Genomic DNA, 13,931 nt, shown 5'->3' with positions numbered 1-13,931 from the left:
GACTTGTTTTACAACTGATTGGAGATTGGACCTTGAGAGCTACTGTTTCCTAGCAACGACATCACTATTTCTGTTGCAGTACCAACTGCACAACAGGACAATCCCCAGCAGACCAGACCAGCGTAGACACCTGGCGAAAGGAGGCAGTGTGCAAGAAACAGTTTCAGCAGAAGGATTACCATGACTGTAGTGCAGCAGACCGGACCTTCAGAGGATGACCCAGTGTATCTGGGTGCCAATAAGAATGACACACAACATTTTTGTGTTAAAGACTTTATTTTCTCTGAGCAGTTGTATCACAAGATGATATAACTTTATTATACTCACGGTTGAGGATAGAAAACACTTGATGAACAATAAACTGAATTTTATCCAGTATCGTGCCAATAGTTTTGGAGGGTACTAGGTACTAAGATTCTGTCAATACATTTTCAAAAATGTGTGATGTATAATATAGGAAAATAAATTGTCATTTGTCTTTCCATGAGTATCCTCTTGAATGTGATAGTACATTGCATAAAAAAAAACAGAATTTAAAAAAAGACAGAATAGGTCAAAACTGAATCAAATCACAATTTTTGCGTTAAAACTGCATCACTTCTCTGAGATAGCCAAACATAGTCCTGCAGTTCTATAAGACAATCAGCAGGGAGGTTGTTCCAAGCATGTTGGAGAACTTGCCACAGTTCTTCTGCAGACTTTAGCTCCTAGCTTCTGATCTCAGACAGCCTTGATCAAGTTTTTATGTAAAAAGTAGTCAATTGCTTACAGTAATATGTTACTTTTTTAAATTAAATACAAAAAAGTATCTGTAAAATTAAATCTTTTGGAAAATGAATATTTGGAAATATCAAATGTTTTCTTTTATACTAACACACACAAAAAAATAACCATAAATATATAATAAAGTCTAGGGGGCCTAAGACTTCTGCACAGTACTGTATATCACAGAAGAAGAAAAAATTCTACACATATGCATATGTTCGGCAGGAGACAGGGAGACATGCCAGAACTCTTAACAGATTGGTCTTGTGCTCAGACAAGGCAAACAGACATACTAAAAAGTATTCTAATGAAGTAATGCAAACTCTGGCACACTATACCAACGTTGTCATGAGGCTTAAAAATAAGATGAGAAATACATGAGCAAAGGTTTTTCCAAGATAAACCATTGTCCAAAAGGTATATCTAATCAAGCAAGCAGGGAAATGCCAAAAATATAAATGCTAGACAGTGCCGTATCCACACACATACAAGCAATAAAAGGTATGTTCTTAATAACAAGGGTATATTTGTCATTCATAATTAAAACCTTCTACATATTTACACACTTACTTTGATAGTGTGTTCGTATAACATCATGGCATGTCATTATGATAATATATATTCAAAAACGTCCTCCTATGTGACCATGCTTCAGATACATGTTTCAAAAAATGACAAAAGTTTCATTTATGTCATGTTAAAGGACAGAATGAGAACAACAGAAAGGGGTATTACTTGGTGAGATTGAGTACATATATTCCTGGAGAAATTACCATTTGAATGTTGTGTTTTTGAAAAATTCAGTTGCAAGAAAACTGGTGTGAAATAATTTTGTTGTACATTTTGTCTTTTCTCATGATAACATACACCCTCAAACCAGAAACTATTTTATGAAATAGTTGTATTTGTTTAGTCCCTAACCCAGAACTAGCTATGAATTGTAATTTAATTGTAATTAATTAATTGTAATAGAAATGTAATTTAAATATTAGGATAGTGTTTGATTAGGATAGTGTTTTAAACCGTAATTTTGTGAAAAAATAATTATTAGTATTAACCTCTATGTTAAACCCTGAACCTTTTTCATGCTTTCACTTCCTCATTATTTTGTCATGACGCCCCCAATTATCATGTAACTTCAAATTCATATAGCAATAACACTTAAAAGACTGCCCACACATTTTTCATATGCTTGGAGAACATTTTCTCTTTTGTTTGCCCCCAAATTAATTTGACTCTTGGTGGACTAATGGCAGACTGAAGGTCTAATGTCCCAATACCATCCTGGGTCAATAGCAGTAAAATCAGTGAAGTTGGTAAATTAATGGGGCAAATTCTTAGATACTGAGTTGAGTCTTGAAGTTTCACAAGCATACAAACAGTATGATATCATTCCACAATGTACCATTGTATCGTTCTGTGAAATATAATTTGGAAGACAGAAGATTATTACATTTCATATTACTGTGCTCGCTTTCAAAAATAAAACGCACAATCGCATGTCCAGATATCTGCCTATTTTGTGGCAAATTTATAACTGGGATCACCTTTGTCAAAAAAGCAATAATGCAAAAAATGTGCAAACTCATTCAAACTGTATGAAAGACATGGGTAATTTGGATAGATAGGGTACAATAGGCAACCAAATTGGGAGAAAAAATATATTAAAATTAAGTTATCATCTTTGGTTTGATCAGATGACATTATATTGCTGCAACCATGTGAAAATTTCACAACAAGGTGAACTTATATGGTACATTTGATCTTCATGAATATGATTCATGTACCCGGTAGTGATTTTGTAATGTCTTTTGCCATGTATCTGAAGCTTCTGCTGAGTCACATACACTTGCCGAGCACTCTTATTAGGAAGTTTTTTACTTTATTACACCTACTTATTCATGCAATTATCAAATCAGCCAATTGTGTGGAAGCAGTGCAATGCATACAATCATGTAGATATGGGTCAGGGGCTTCAGTTAATGTTCACATCAACCATCAGAATGGGTAAAAAAGTGACTTTGATCTAAGTGACTTTAACCGTGGAATGATTGTTGGTGGCAGACAGGGTGGTTTGAGTATCTCAGAAACTGTTGATCTCCTGGGATTTTCATGCACACTAGTCTCTAGAGTTTGCAAACAATGGTGCAAAAAAACAGTGAGCAGCAGTTCTGCAGACAGAAACGCCTTATTAATGAAAGATGACAGAGGAGAATAGCCAGACTGGTCAAAGCTGACAGGAAGGTGACAGTAATGCAAATAACCACACATTACAACAGTGGTACGCAGAACAGCATCTCTTAACACACAGCGTGTCATAACCCTAAGTGTATAGACTGCAGCAGTAGAAGTCTAAAAAAGAAGTCTAATAAATACCTAATAAAGTACTTGGTGAGTGTATATGGCATCTGTGAGTACAGTGCAAAGTTAATGTTCAAAAATTGTAATCACACCATTATTTTTCCTGAGGCTTTATGTAGAAGATTATTTAAATACATTAATGAGAACGTTATTTTGAGCAAATGATTATCCACTCTAGCTCATATCATTAATCATCTAAAAACTCTCATCTGAATATGTTTATGGCTAAGCTTGTTTACCGGGCTGGTCTAACACATGAAAATTTTCCTATAGTGAGCTTAGAGGGTGAGGTCTCAGGAAAAGTTATCTCAGGTGGGTGGGGGGCCCCTATAGTGCAGCATGAGCCTGAAGGAGCGGGCAAAGTTGTTGACGAAGGAGCAGCTAGTGTCCTCATCTGTAAGGGGAAGGAAGAATGCCAGCAGCAGTAGAGATAGAAGCAGGAGCTGTATGGGCAGGGCAACACAACAGGCACGCTGCAGGATCCCAGAGCTCTTCTGCAACACACATGCAAGTACACATACATATGCACATATATAAAGTTGATTACATTACAATATTTCAGAATATTTATTTTAATGTATGGATTTGTGATAAACTGTTGGCAACCTTTAGACAGTTCTCAGTTCAGATATTCCATTGTTATATTTGTTAATGGCCTTCTGCTCTACACTACTGTATTTAACCAAAAAGAAATATACTTTCATTGCACTGTAAAATCCAAATTCACCGATTTCCCAGAACCAAAATAGTAGGGATGGGAATCACTGGGGACTGCAAATACCGATAAGATATCATGATACCTAGGTGCCAATTCAATTTATATTGTGATTCTGTAAGTATTGCGATTCTATAAATATCCAGATTCAATATAAATTTTTTCAGATTTTTCTTTTACAATTTTAATACCTTGAGCCATGTAAAAAAAAGTTGAGTCACACTCTTTATACATTGACAGCTTTATTCAACAGCTGCACAACCAAATTCAACATGAGTAATTAAATGTAGCATAACATAATTGTTTTCCCCTGAAAAACCAAGGGCAACAAAATACCTTCAAATAGAACAGTATAAAATTTTACTTCAAATTAGTAGTAAACAAAAAAGCTGCTGTCATGGCATAAGCTACATCAAGCTAGTATTTAGGTATGGTAAAGTTTTTATACCTAAAAACTTGGGTAATAACACACATTCAGAAGCAACACTTGTCCCTGGCACACAAAAGTACCGCTTGGCCAATCTTGCAAGGCAGGGGTACTCAGAGTGTCCTTTCCACCAGTCCACAGTGTTTTTGGACAATGGCAAAGGAGCAGCCTCCTTGTATTTTTATTTTAATTTTATTTTTTACTCATCCTCTGCTTCGTCAATGGGGGACTTTTCTGGTGCCTTCCTGACATCTCCAAATATGTTACCAAATAAATCAGCCAGGGCACAGGTTCTCTCCGCAGGTGGGGGACCCTGTGGCACCTTTTCCTGTTCAGCACACTCATATTTCCTGAGCTCCTCTTGTTCCAAACTCACAACTCTCAACAAAGGATACACACAGTACAACAAATTTGACTGATTTAATTTTTTACACATATTTCAATATTTAATAATGCAGCAATAGCAAAGTCATTTTGTTTTGTTTTGCACATCATGATGTTATCACTGATCAATAATATAACTCCAGATTCAGTTTAAATAATAGGTCATCATAAAAAGTATTATAAACTGTAAACTAGATTTAAAAAAGCTAATGTTTGTTTTGTAACGAATGTTTTGTTAAGGAATAGGGTTCCATCAGCAGGGCCTGTAAACTCTTCCCTATCTCTTTATAGCTATACTTTTTCTCACCACCAGGAGTCAGGAAGGGGGTGTGCTAGAGACAGGAATGGGAGGTGCTAAGGGGAACAAAGGAAAAAATGTTTGGTGGAGTGGGGAAGATGGTTTTGGGCTAAGGCCTAGTTAGGCCGGTTGGGGATCACTTTAAAGAAAGAAGGAAAAGGATTGCTTTATTGGACTGATTGAACCATTGGGAAAAGGAAAGACAAAGGCCCATTGGATTTAAAAGACTTTTCTTTTTCGGTGGATTACTGGATTATAAGGACTGAAATGATGGACTTCCAAACCACAGAGGGGTGAGATCTAACCTTTTCCTTTTTGCCCTTCGTATTGTGGACTATTTCATCTTTTTGGTTTTTGTAAGAACTTTTCGGTGGTGGACTAGGCATCTTGACTAACCTTGGGGAGTGATTGTCTGCCATTTCATTGAACTGCATAAATGAATACAGCTACTTTTTGTTTGCATGACCATGTTCCCTCTCCTTCTCATTATCACTAATATCATTAATGGTTTTTAGTCACAGGACAAAGCAACCGTTATAGTTTGTACGGAAAACTGTATCAATAGCTATTGTAAGCATTCTATTTCAGCTACAATAACGTAAAATAATCATCACATGAATAATGTTTGACTTACTATGTTATTATGACCTATTATGTATAAAATGTACTAAAGGAATCTAAAGCATAAATCATTTTATGTGTTTGTACTTTATTTGCCATTGAGCTTATTTGGGAATGCTGCTCAGCTGTTGCTGCAGCTTCAACAATCACTCTTTTGTATGTTTCTTGCCTGTCATCCTCTGACAGGAACAGCCGTGCTTTGAATCGTGGATCAATTTTTGATGTGATGTTAAGCATGGTCATCTCCAGCTCCCCTGCATACCTTTTTTTAGGTCTTGGTGAATGGCCTCGTTGATGTGTCTTACAAACAGAGCATCACCAAGGCTCTCCTGGGTGGCTTGCAAAAGCTGTGCATATAGAGGGGCTATAACATGTAGTGTTGGGGCACTTTCATCTGACATAACACGTCGCCATCTTGACTGGCTTCAGAGTTTAAACAAACTCTTCGGCATTAGAAATATCTGACTCAGTGAAGGTGTTTATCTCCTTCTCGCTCTTTCTTACCTCTGGGCAAAGCAGTGCAGCTGTAACCGCTGATTGTTGCTCCAGAAAACAGTCGACCATGTCGTAAGAGCTATTCCATCTTGTTGATACGTCTGTTGTCCCTCCGTGATCCAGAAGGTCCAGTAACTTTTGTTTTTTCTTCAAAGCAAGGAGGCCTATGACACTTCTGTGGATGAATCCAGTTACGCATTGCACTCGTCCTAGTAGTCCTGCAACAGCTGGAACCTTCAGTGCACATTGCGAGGCCAGGTTCAAGGTGTGAGCAAGAAAACCGGTCAACTGGACAGCAACAACATATTAATAACATATTAATGCTATTAACATATTAGTCATTGTCTGTGTCTTTTTTTCGTAATTCCCCATTCCTCTACAGTATTATTAAGTAGCTCTGCCATTTTTGTGACTGTTGTACACAACTCTACACGAGGACATGAGAGGACATGCACCACTCGTTTGTAATGTAGTACAATGCTATTGTTGCAGAGGCCATTGAGGTATATGCTTTGCATGTCAAAGCAACTCATTCAGCTTTACTAAATGATTCCTTAACTTGGACTTCACCTCGTTGTAGGGCTGTGCCGGAAAAAAAGTGTCCTGATGGCATGATGTACCTTGGCCATAAACCTTTACGAAAACCTGTATTTTCCACATCACTGTATGGCCTCAGATCTGCATATAAAATGAGCAATTGATGTTGTGATGCACTGCATCTGAACTGCTATGAATCTTGTTCAAACTATCTCCGCTGCGTTGTCTAACTCAGGATGGTGTCAAGCAATATGGGCCCATATGTTTGTTGTATTACCACTACACTTAACTTTAGCGTGACACAGTTTTATCTAACAGTCAAGAGAGGAACTGCAGCAACAAACACGCTCAAACTGTAAGTTGCAGTTGCATCGTTTGTGGTAGACTATCATATCTTGTTTATATAACCAGCTAGTCACACAGCCAAATAACTTGCCTGCTCACAATATAGTTGGTTAGCAAAAGTGAAAACTATAAATAGTGTTGGGTAGCACACAAAAGTGAAGATCTCATAGTCACCTATTCGGCGAACATTTTCTTACTAGAACACTATGAAAAGACATCAGGCTCTGTTGCGTTACAGTGCACGAGAACACTGAACTGTATAATAACAATTTAAATTACGCGTTATATTCATAGACTGAGAAGCATAAACAGTGTTATGGTTTGAGGTTGTCTGTTGTTGCAATTCCTCTCTTGACTGTTGGGAGTCCAAAATTACCTATTGTGCCTTTAAATTATGAAAGTTCCTCCATTCACTCAATTTAAACTGTGGAGGAGCAGCATGTATCTCTGGTTGCAACCTGCCACCTGCAACCAGTCATCTGCCATAATTGTTATTTCTACACAAAGTTAGCAAATAATGAGCTCCTAACACACGGGATGATGTGCTGCCTGCCAATGTGTGAATAGTTTAGAGCATGCCACCTGTAAGATTATAGAGGAATAGCGTTTCACCACCTCAAATTCAAACATATATAAATGAAAAATGAAAAATGTATTTAAAAAATAGATTTTGGAGACAGTGTGGCGATGCATGAATCACTGCACAAAAGAATCGCAATACATAACTGAATCAATTTTTCCCCCATCTCTACAAAATAGGGCAGTTACACTTCATAATGTCCACTCAACAATGAGCTCAGCTCATTTGGTAAGACTGGAATTGAGGTTTTACAGTGTTAAGGTTAAGTCAGCAATCAAGTTTCTTTTGTTTTTTTTGTATATTCTAATTACCTTTACTTTTCTGAATGGTTCTTTTTGCAGAGCATTACCATCCTGTAAGAAAATATGGAATGAATAAATATTATTACTGTATTATGCTGCATCTTTTGGTAAGCAGACAAAAAGAGAATCCCACTTACAGCTTACTATAAACATATCTGATAACTACAAATAACGTCACAGTAAAGGAAGTAATAATCCAATTAATTATTCAAATTGAAACTAGTCTGTTTTGATTTCACTTTCAGAGTTCTGAATAACCCCCATTCATACAGTCGTGTTAAAAAAATAGCAGTACAACATCAGTAACCTGACAAACCACTGTTATTAGTAGTAGTGATATTTCTGCATGGCAAATTTACTTACAGATTTAGTTGTGTAACAGAAAAACAACAGACCCAAATGTCATGACATGCACACTGCTTGTTCTGAGTAATTGACTCATTCATTGAAAGGGGCGTGTTCAATATAATAGCATTTTGAGTTTAATTAGAGAATTAATTTATTCTGTGAAAAAACCTGTCATTAATTGTTTCACACATTGTTATAAAATAGATTTCCTTCTGAATTGCTTAGTAAAATGGGCCATTCCAAACATTGTTCGGAGGAACAATGTCATTTGATTAAAAACTTGATTGGAGAGGGGAAAACATATAAAGAAGTGAAATGATCTCAAATGCTTTAAAATGGCAACAAAAACCCAAAACACGCAGAAGAAAACAAGCAACTACTGTTAAAACCGATCAAAGAATAGTCAGAATGGCAAAGATTCAGCCATTCATCAGCTCCAGAAAGATCAAAGCTGATCTACAATTACTTGTAAGTGCTGTTACAGTCAGAAGACATTTGATCGAAGCTAAGCTATCAGCAAGAAGCCCCTGTAAAGCACCATTGTTGAAAAAATGGCAGGTGCAGAATCAGTTCAAATTTGCCAAGGAACACATCAGTTGGCCCAAAGAGAAATACTGTAACATTCTGCGGACTCATGAGAGTAAAATTCTTCTTTTTGGGTCTAGTGGTCATTGACAGTACATCGACAACCCCCGGGTACTGAATTCAAGCCACAGTACACTGAAGACTGTGAAGCATGGTGGCGCAAAAATCATGGTATGGGGATGTTTTTAATACTACGGTATTGGGTTCGTATACCAGGGATCATGGATCAGTTTGAACATAATGGGTGTCATAATGGGTGTCAAAATACTTGAAGAGATTATATTGAAGAGGAAATGCCCCTGACATGGGTGTTTCAACAAGACAACAACCCCAAACACACGAGTAAGCGAGGGACCTCTTGGTTCCAGAAAAAAAGGATTGAGGTAATGGAGTGGCCAGCTCAATTCCATTGAAAACTTGTTTCTGAAGCAAAACCCAAAACTTCACAGGAACTGTGGAATGTAGTTTGTTCATCCTGGGCTGAAATACCTGTTTCTAGGTGCCAGAAGTTGGTTGACTCGATGCAACACAGATGTGTAGCAGTTATCAAAAACAATGGTTATGCAACTAAATATTAGTTCAGTAATTTAAAGTGAAGTTAAATCTTGAAAACTTTCTTCAGTATATACAGTAATGTTTACATTTTACATTTACATTTTAGTCATTTGGCAGACGCTTTTAATCCAAAGCAATTTACAAGTGCATAGGTTCTTCCACAAGTTAAAGCATCACATCCATAACTAGTAAAATGAAGTGTTCTAAACAAAACATAGTCATCATAAGTGCAATTTCTTTTTTTTCTTTTCTTCTTTTCTTTGGTTTAGACAAGAGGGATAGGGATATCGGAAGGGGGGGGGGATCAGGAGGGAGGACTAAATTGCAGTTTGAGAAGGTGTGTTTTTCCTGGCAGGAAATGACGAGCGCCTGGACTAGGAGCTGGGTGGCTTTCTCCGTCAGGAGATGATGGGTACGGCATAGATTGTCGATGAAGAACCTGCAGGTTCAGGCAGTGGAGGATACTTGTGGAGCCAGGGTGAGGCAGTTATCAAGAGTCACCCCAAGATTCTTTGCCGTAGGGGAGGAGGAAACTACAAAGTCCTCAACAGTCAGTGAGAGGTCGATTGTCGGAGAGGACTTAGCAGGGATTTAGAGAAGCTCAGTCTTGGCACGGTTAAGCTTCAGGTGGTGGGAAGTCATCCACGCAGAGATATCAGCCAAGCAGGCAGAGATCTGTGTGGTGACCTGGGTATTGGGGGGGAAGGAAAGAAAGAGTTGGGTGTCATCGGCATAAGAATGGTAAGAAAAGCCATGGGAAGAGATAACAGAACCAAGAGACATGGTGGATAGAGAGAAGAGGAGAGGACCAAGAACTGAGCCCTGCAGGACTCCAGTTTATAGGGGGTGGGGGTCAGAGGCTGAGCCCCTCCAAGTCGCTTGGTAGGAACGACCAGAGAGGTAGGAAAACCATGCCAGTGCAGACCCTGTGACACCCATCCGAGTCAGCGATGAGAGCAGAATCTCATGGTTGACTGTATTGAAGGCGGCCGACAGGTCGAGGCAGATGAGGACAGAGGAGAGGGATTTGGCTTCAGCAGAGTGGAGTGCCTCAGTGACCGTGAGCAGGGCGGTCTCAGTGGAGTGGCCACTGTTGAAGCTGGACTGGTTGGGATCGTGGAGATTGTTCTGGAGAAGATAAGTGGACAGTTGGGAGCAGACCACCTGAGTTTTAGCGAGAAAGGGAAGAAGAGACAGTCCGGTAGTTGTTCAGACCAGAGGGGTCTTTTGAGCAGGGGAGTGACTCTGGCCGTCTTCAGGGAAGAGATATCATTAGAGATAGATTGTAGAAGGGGAGAGGGGATGAGGTCAAGAGGACAGGTGGTTGGGCGGTGGGATGTGAGGAGTTTCAAAGTGTCGGAGTCAGAGAGGGGAGAAAAGGAGGATAGGGAGTTGGGGAAGGTAGGAGGGTCAGCAGGGGGAATGGGTGGGGAGAAGGACTTGCGAATGGCATCCACATTCTTTTCAAAGAAGGAGACAAAGTCATCAGGTGAGAGTGATGAGGGAGGTGGGGGGGCAGAAGAGAGGAGAAGTTTGAAAACAGTTTGCAGGGATTAGAGGTGGCCATGTTCATTTTAGAGTGAAAGAAGGAAGATTTAGCTAGAGCGACAGAGGAATAGAAAGATGACAGGAGGGCATGGAAGGAAGCCATATCACTGGGGAGACTGGACCTTTTCCATTTTCTCTCCGCTGCCCCGCTGTTTGGTTCGGACAGCTCGTAGAGCATCAGAAAGCCAAGGACTGGGGGGAGGCCCGGGCTAATTTGGTGGTGAGGGGACACAGAGAGTCAGCATCATCAGGAGACAGTCGAGAGAAAGACTCCGCAGATGGTAGGGAGGAGAGGATTGTAGACGAGAGGGTGGAGGTAGACAGGTGGCGTAGGTTACGCCGACAGGTGACAGTGGATGGTGGGAGAGATGAATGGGTGTTAGAGGAGAGTGGAGGAGAAAAAGAAATGGAGTGGTCAGATATATGGAGTGGTGTTACAGAGAGGTTGGTTGTTGTGCAGCTCCTTGTGAGGATAAGGTCAAGAAGGTTGCCTGCTTTGTGGGTGGGAGGGGAAAGTGTGAGGGTAAGGTCAAAAGATCTTGAGTTTGAAGAGAAAAATGTTGACACAGTCATTTTAACAGATTCATATTCCTTTTCTTTGTTTCCTGTAAAATAATAATGCAGACTAGATACAATTTATTAATGCTTTGATTTGGAATTGAATGTGTAATGTTTCCACTACATTTGAAATATGGAACTATTTTAATACACTGCTATTTATTTGAACCCAACTGTATATTGTACTTTACTTTTACTTTATTTATTGATATTGTTTTACAATGTTTAATTTCTTGCATTAAAAAAGGTGTTTGGGGGGTGGCAATCTAAAATCTTGCCGAGGGCGCCAATATTGTCAGGGCCGGCCAAAGCATTTAAGCCCAGCTATTTTGGAAAAGTGTATTAAGTGTATTTATTTTATAGTCCAAACATCCAACTGCACCATGTCTTGACCTGCTGACATTTGATCATTTGGCATCGAATTTGGAAAATAACTTTCCAGGCCTTCATTGCAGCCACTTTTAGTTGATCTTTGTTTCAGGGGGTAATGCATGCTCGACTGGACTTAAGTCCGGTGACATGGCTAATCCAAAACCTTCCATTTCTTTCCATTGATTGGTTGCATAGGCAATGTGTTTGGGATCATTGGGCCTCTCCACCACTCGTATGAACAGATCTGCTTGACCTTGTTGCCCTGCTACTGCTCTCTCCCCTCCTCCTACTCTCTCCAAATTAATGACATGAACTGACATTCTTATTTGTAACGCAGCGTGGCCAAGGGGGTAACATCGTGCAGTTCTCAGGTTTACAGAATACTTAAAAAACTGCGTCCGGTTGCATTTCCTTTTGGTCCTCCACATTCTTCTTCACGGGTGCATCAGCTGTAACTTTGCAAATGAAGTGGTGACAAAAATGACGTATATGTTAAGTATCCGTTCCTAAGCCCCACCCACTCTATCGAGATGGTGCTACCCATAACATAAATGAATTGCATTCCAAACACAACCAGGGAAGCGGCCGCTTCCACCAGAAGTTAATGCGCGTTCAATGGTAGTTTTTCTCCAGAGAAATGTGGTTTATGATTTTAGTTGCTAAATGTGGTTTATGATTATAGTTCCTGATTGACTATCCCAGACACTAAAACACTTTGATTGATGTGAATTGGACCAATATTTACAGAGAAAGTGGTGTGATTTCTTATTTTTTTGCATGTTTGTCACACCTAAATGTTTCAGATCATCAAACAAATTTAAATATTAGTCAAAGACAACACAAGTAAACACAAAATGCAGTTTTTAAATGAAGGTTTTTATTATTACGGGAGAAAAAAATCCAAACCTACACGACCCTGTGTGAAGAAGTGATTGCCCCCTAAACCTAATAACTGGTTGGGCCACCCGTAGCAGCAACGACTGCAATCAAGCGTTGGCGATAACCTGCAATGTGTCTCTTACAGTGCTGTGGAGGAATTTTGGCCCACTCATCTTTGCAGAATTGTTGTAATTCAGCCACATTGGAGGGTTTTCGAGCATGAACCGCCTTTTTAAGGTCATGCCACAGCATCTCAATAGGATTCAGGTCAGGACTTTGACTAGGCCACTCCAAAGTCTTCATTTTGTTTTTCTTCAGCCATTCAGAGGTGGACTTGCTGGTGTGTTTTGGATCATTGTCCTGCTGCAGAACCCAAGTTCGTTTCAGCTTGAGGTCACGAACAGATGGCCGGACATTCTCCTTCAGGATTTTTTGGTAGACAGCAGAATTCATGGTTCCATTTATCACAGCAAGTCTTCCAGGTCCTGAAGCAGCAAAACAGCCCCAGACCATCACACTACCACCACCATATTTTACTGTTGGTATGATGTTCTTTTTCTGAAATGCGGTGTTACTTTTACGTCAGATGTAATGGGACACACACCTTCCAAAAAGTTCAACTTTTGTCTCGTCAGACCACAGAGTATTTTCCCAAAAGTCTTGGGGATCATCAAGATGTTTTCTGGCAAAATTGAGACGAGCCTTAATGTTCTTTTTGCTCAGCAGTGGTTTTCGTCTTGGAACTCTGCCATGCAGGCCATTTTTGCCCAGTCTCTTTCTTATGGTGGAGTCATGAACACTGACCTTAACTGAGGCAAGTGAGGCCTGCAGGTCTTTGGATGTTGTTGTGGGGTCTTTTGTGACCTCTTGGATGAGTCGTCGCTGCGCTCTTGGGGTAATTTTGGTCGGCCGGCCACTCCTGGGAAGGTTCACCACTGTTCCATGTTTTCGCCATTTGTGGATAATGGCTCACACTGTGGTTCGCTGGAGTACCCAAGCCTTAGAAATGGCTTTATAACCTTTTCCAGACTGATAGATCTCAATTACTTTCTTTCTCATTTGTTTCAATCACTTTTTCACACAGGGCCATGTAGGTTTGGATTTTTTTTTCTCCCTTAATAATAAAAACCTTCATTTTAAAAACTGCATTTTGTGTTTACTTGTGTTGTCTTTGAATAATATTTAAATTTGTTCAATCTGAAACATTTAAGTATGACAAACAAGCAAAAAATAAATAAATAAATAAATAAATAAAT

The 13,931-nt window shown here is 39.4% G+C and overlaps 1 protein-coding gene across 1 annotated transcript in view; it reads right to left on the bottom strand.

The window, feature by feature from the left end:
- Positions 1 to 3,889: 3,889 nt before the first annotated feature.
- Positions 3,890 to 13,931, bottom strand: part of LOC133128846 (uncharacterized) — a 15,975-nt gene continuing 5,933 nt past the window's right edge. Inside the window, exons 4-7 of the mRNA XM_061242653.1 lie at positions 7,840 to 7,881; positions 6,076 to 6,300; positions 5,834 to 5,918; positions 3,890 to 4,646 (exon numbers count right to left, since the gene is read on the bottom strand). Of these exons, the coding sequence (XP_061098637.1) occupies positions 4,468 to 4,646; positions 5,834 to 5,918; positions 6,076 to 6,300; positions 7,840 to 7,881 (531 nt within the window). The 3' untranslated portion in view covers positions 3,890 to 4,467. The remainder of the gene's footprint in view (positions 4,647 to 5,833; positions 5,919 to 6,075; positions 6,301 to 7,839; positions 7,882 to 13,931) is intronic.

Source organism: Conger conger, chromosome 5 (genome assembly GCF_963514075.1).
Source record: "Conger conger chromosome 5, fConCon1.1, whole genome shotgun sequence".
NCBI classification, from domain to species: Eukaryota; Metazoa; Chordata; class Actinopteri; order Anguilliformes; family Congridae; genus Conger; species Conger conger.
Note: the sequence above shows the minus strand (reverse complement) of the source record. Positions and strands in the feature narration are given on the sequence as shown.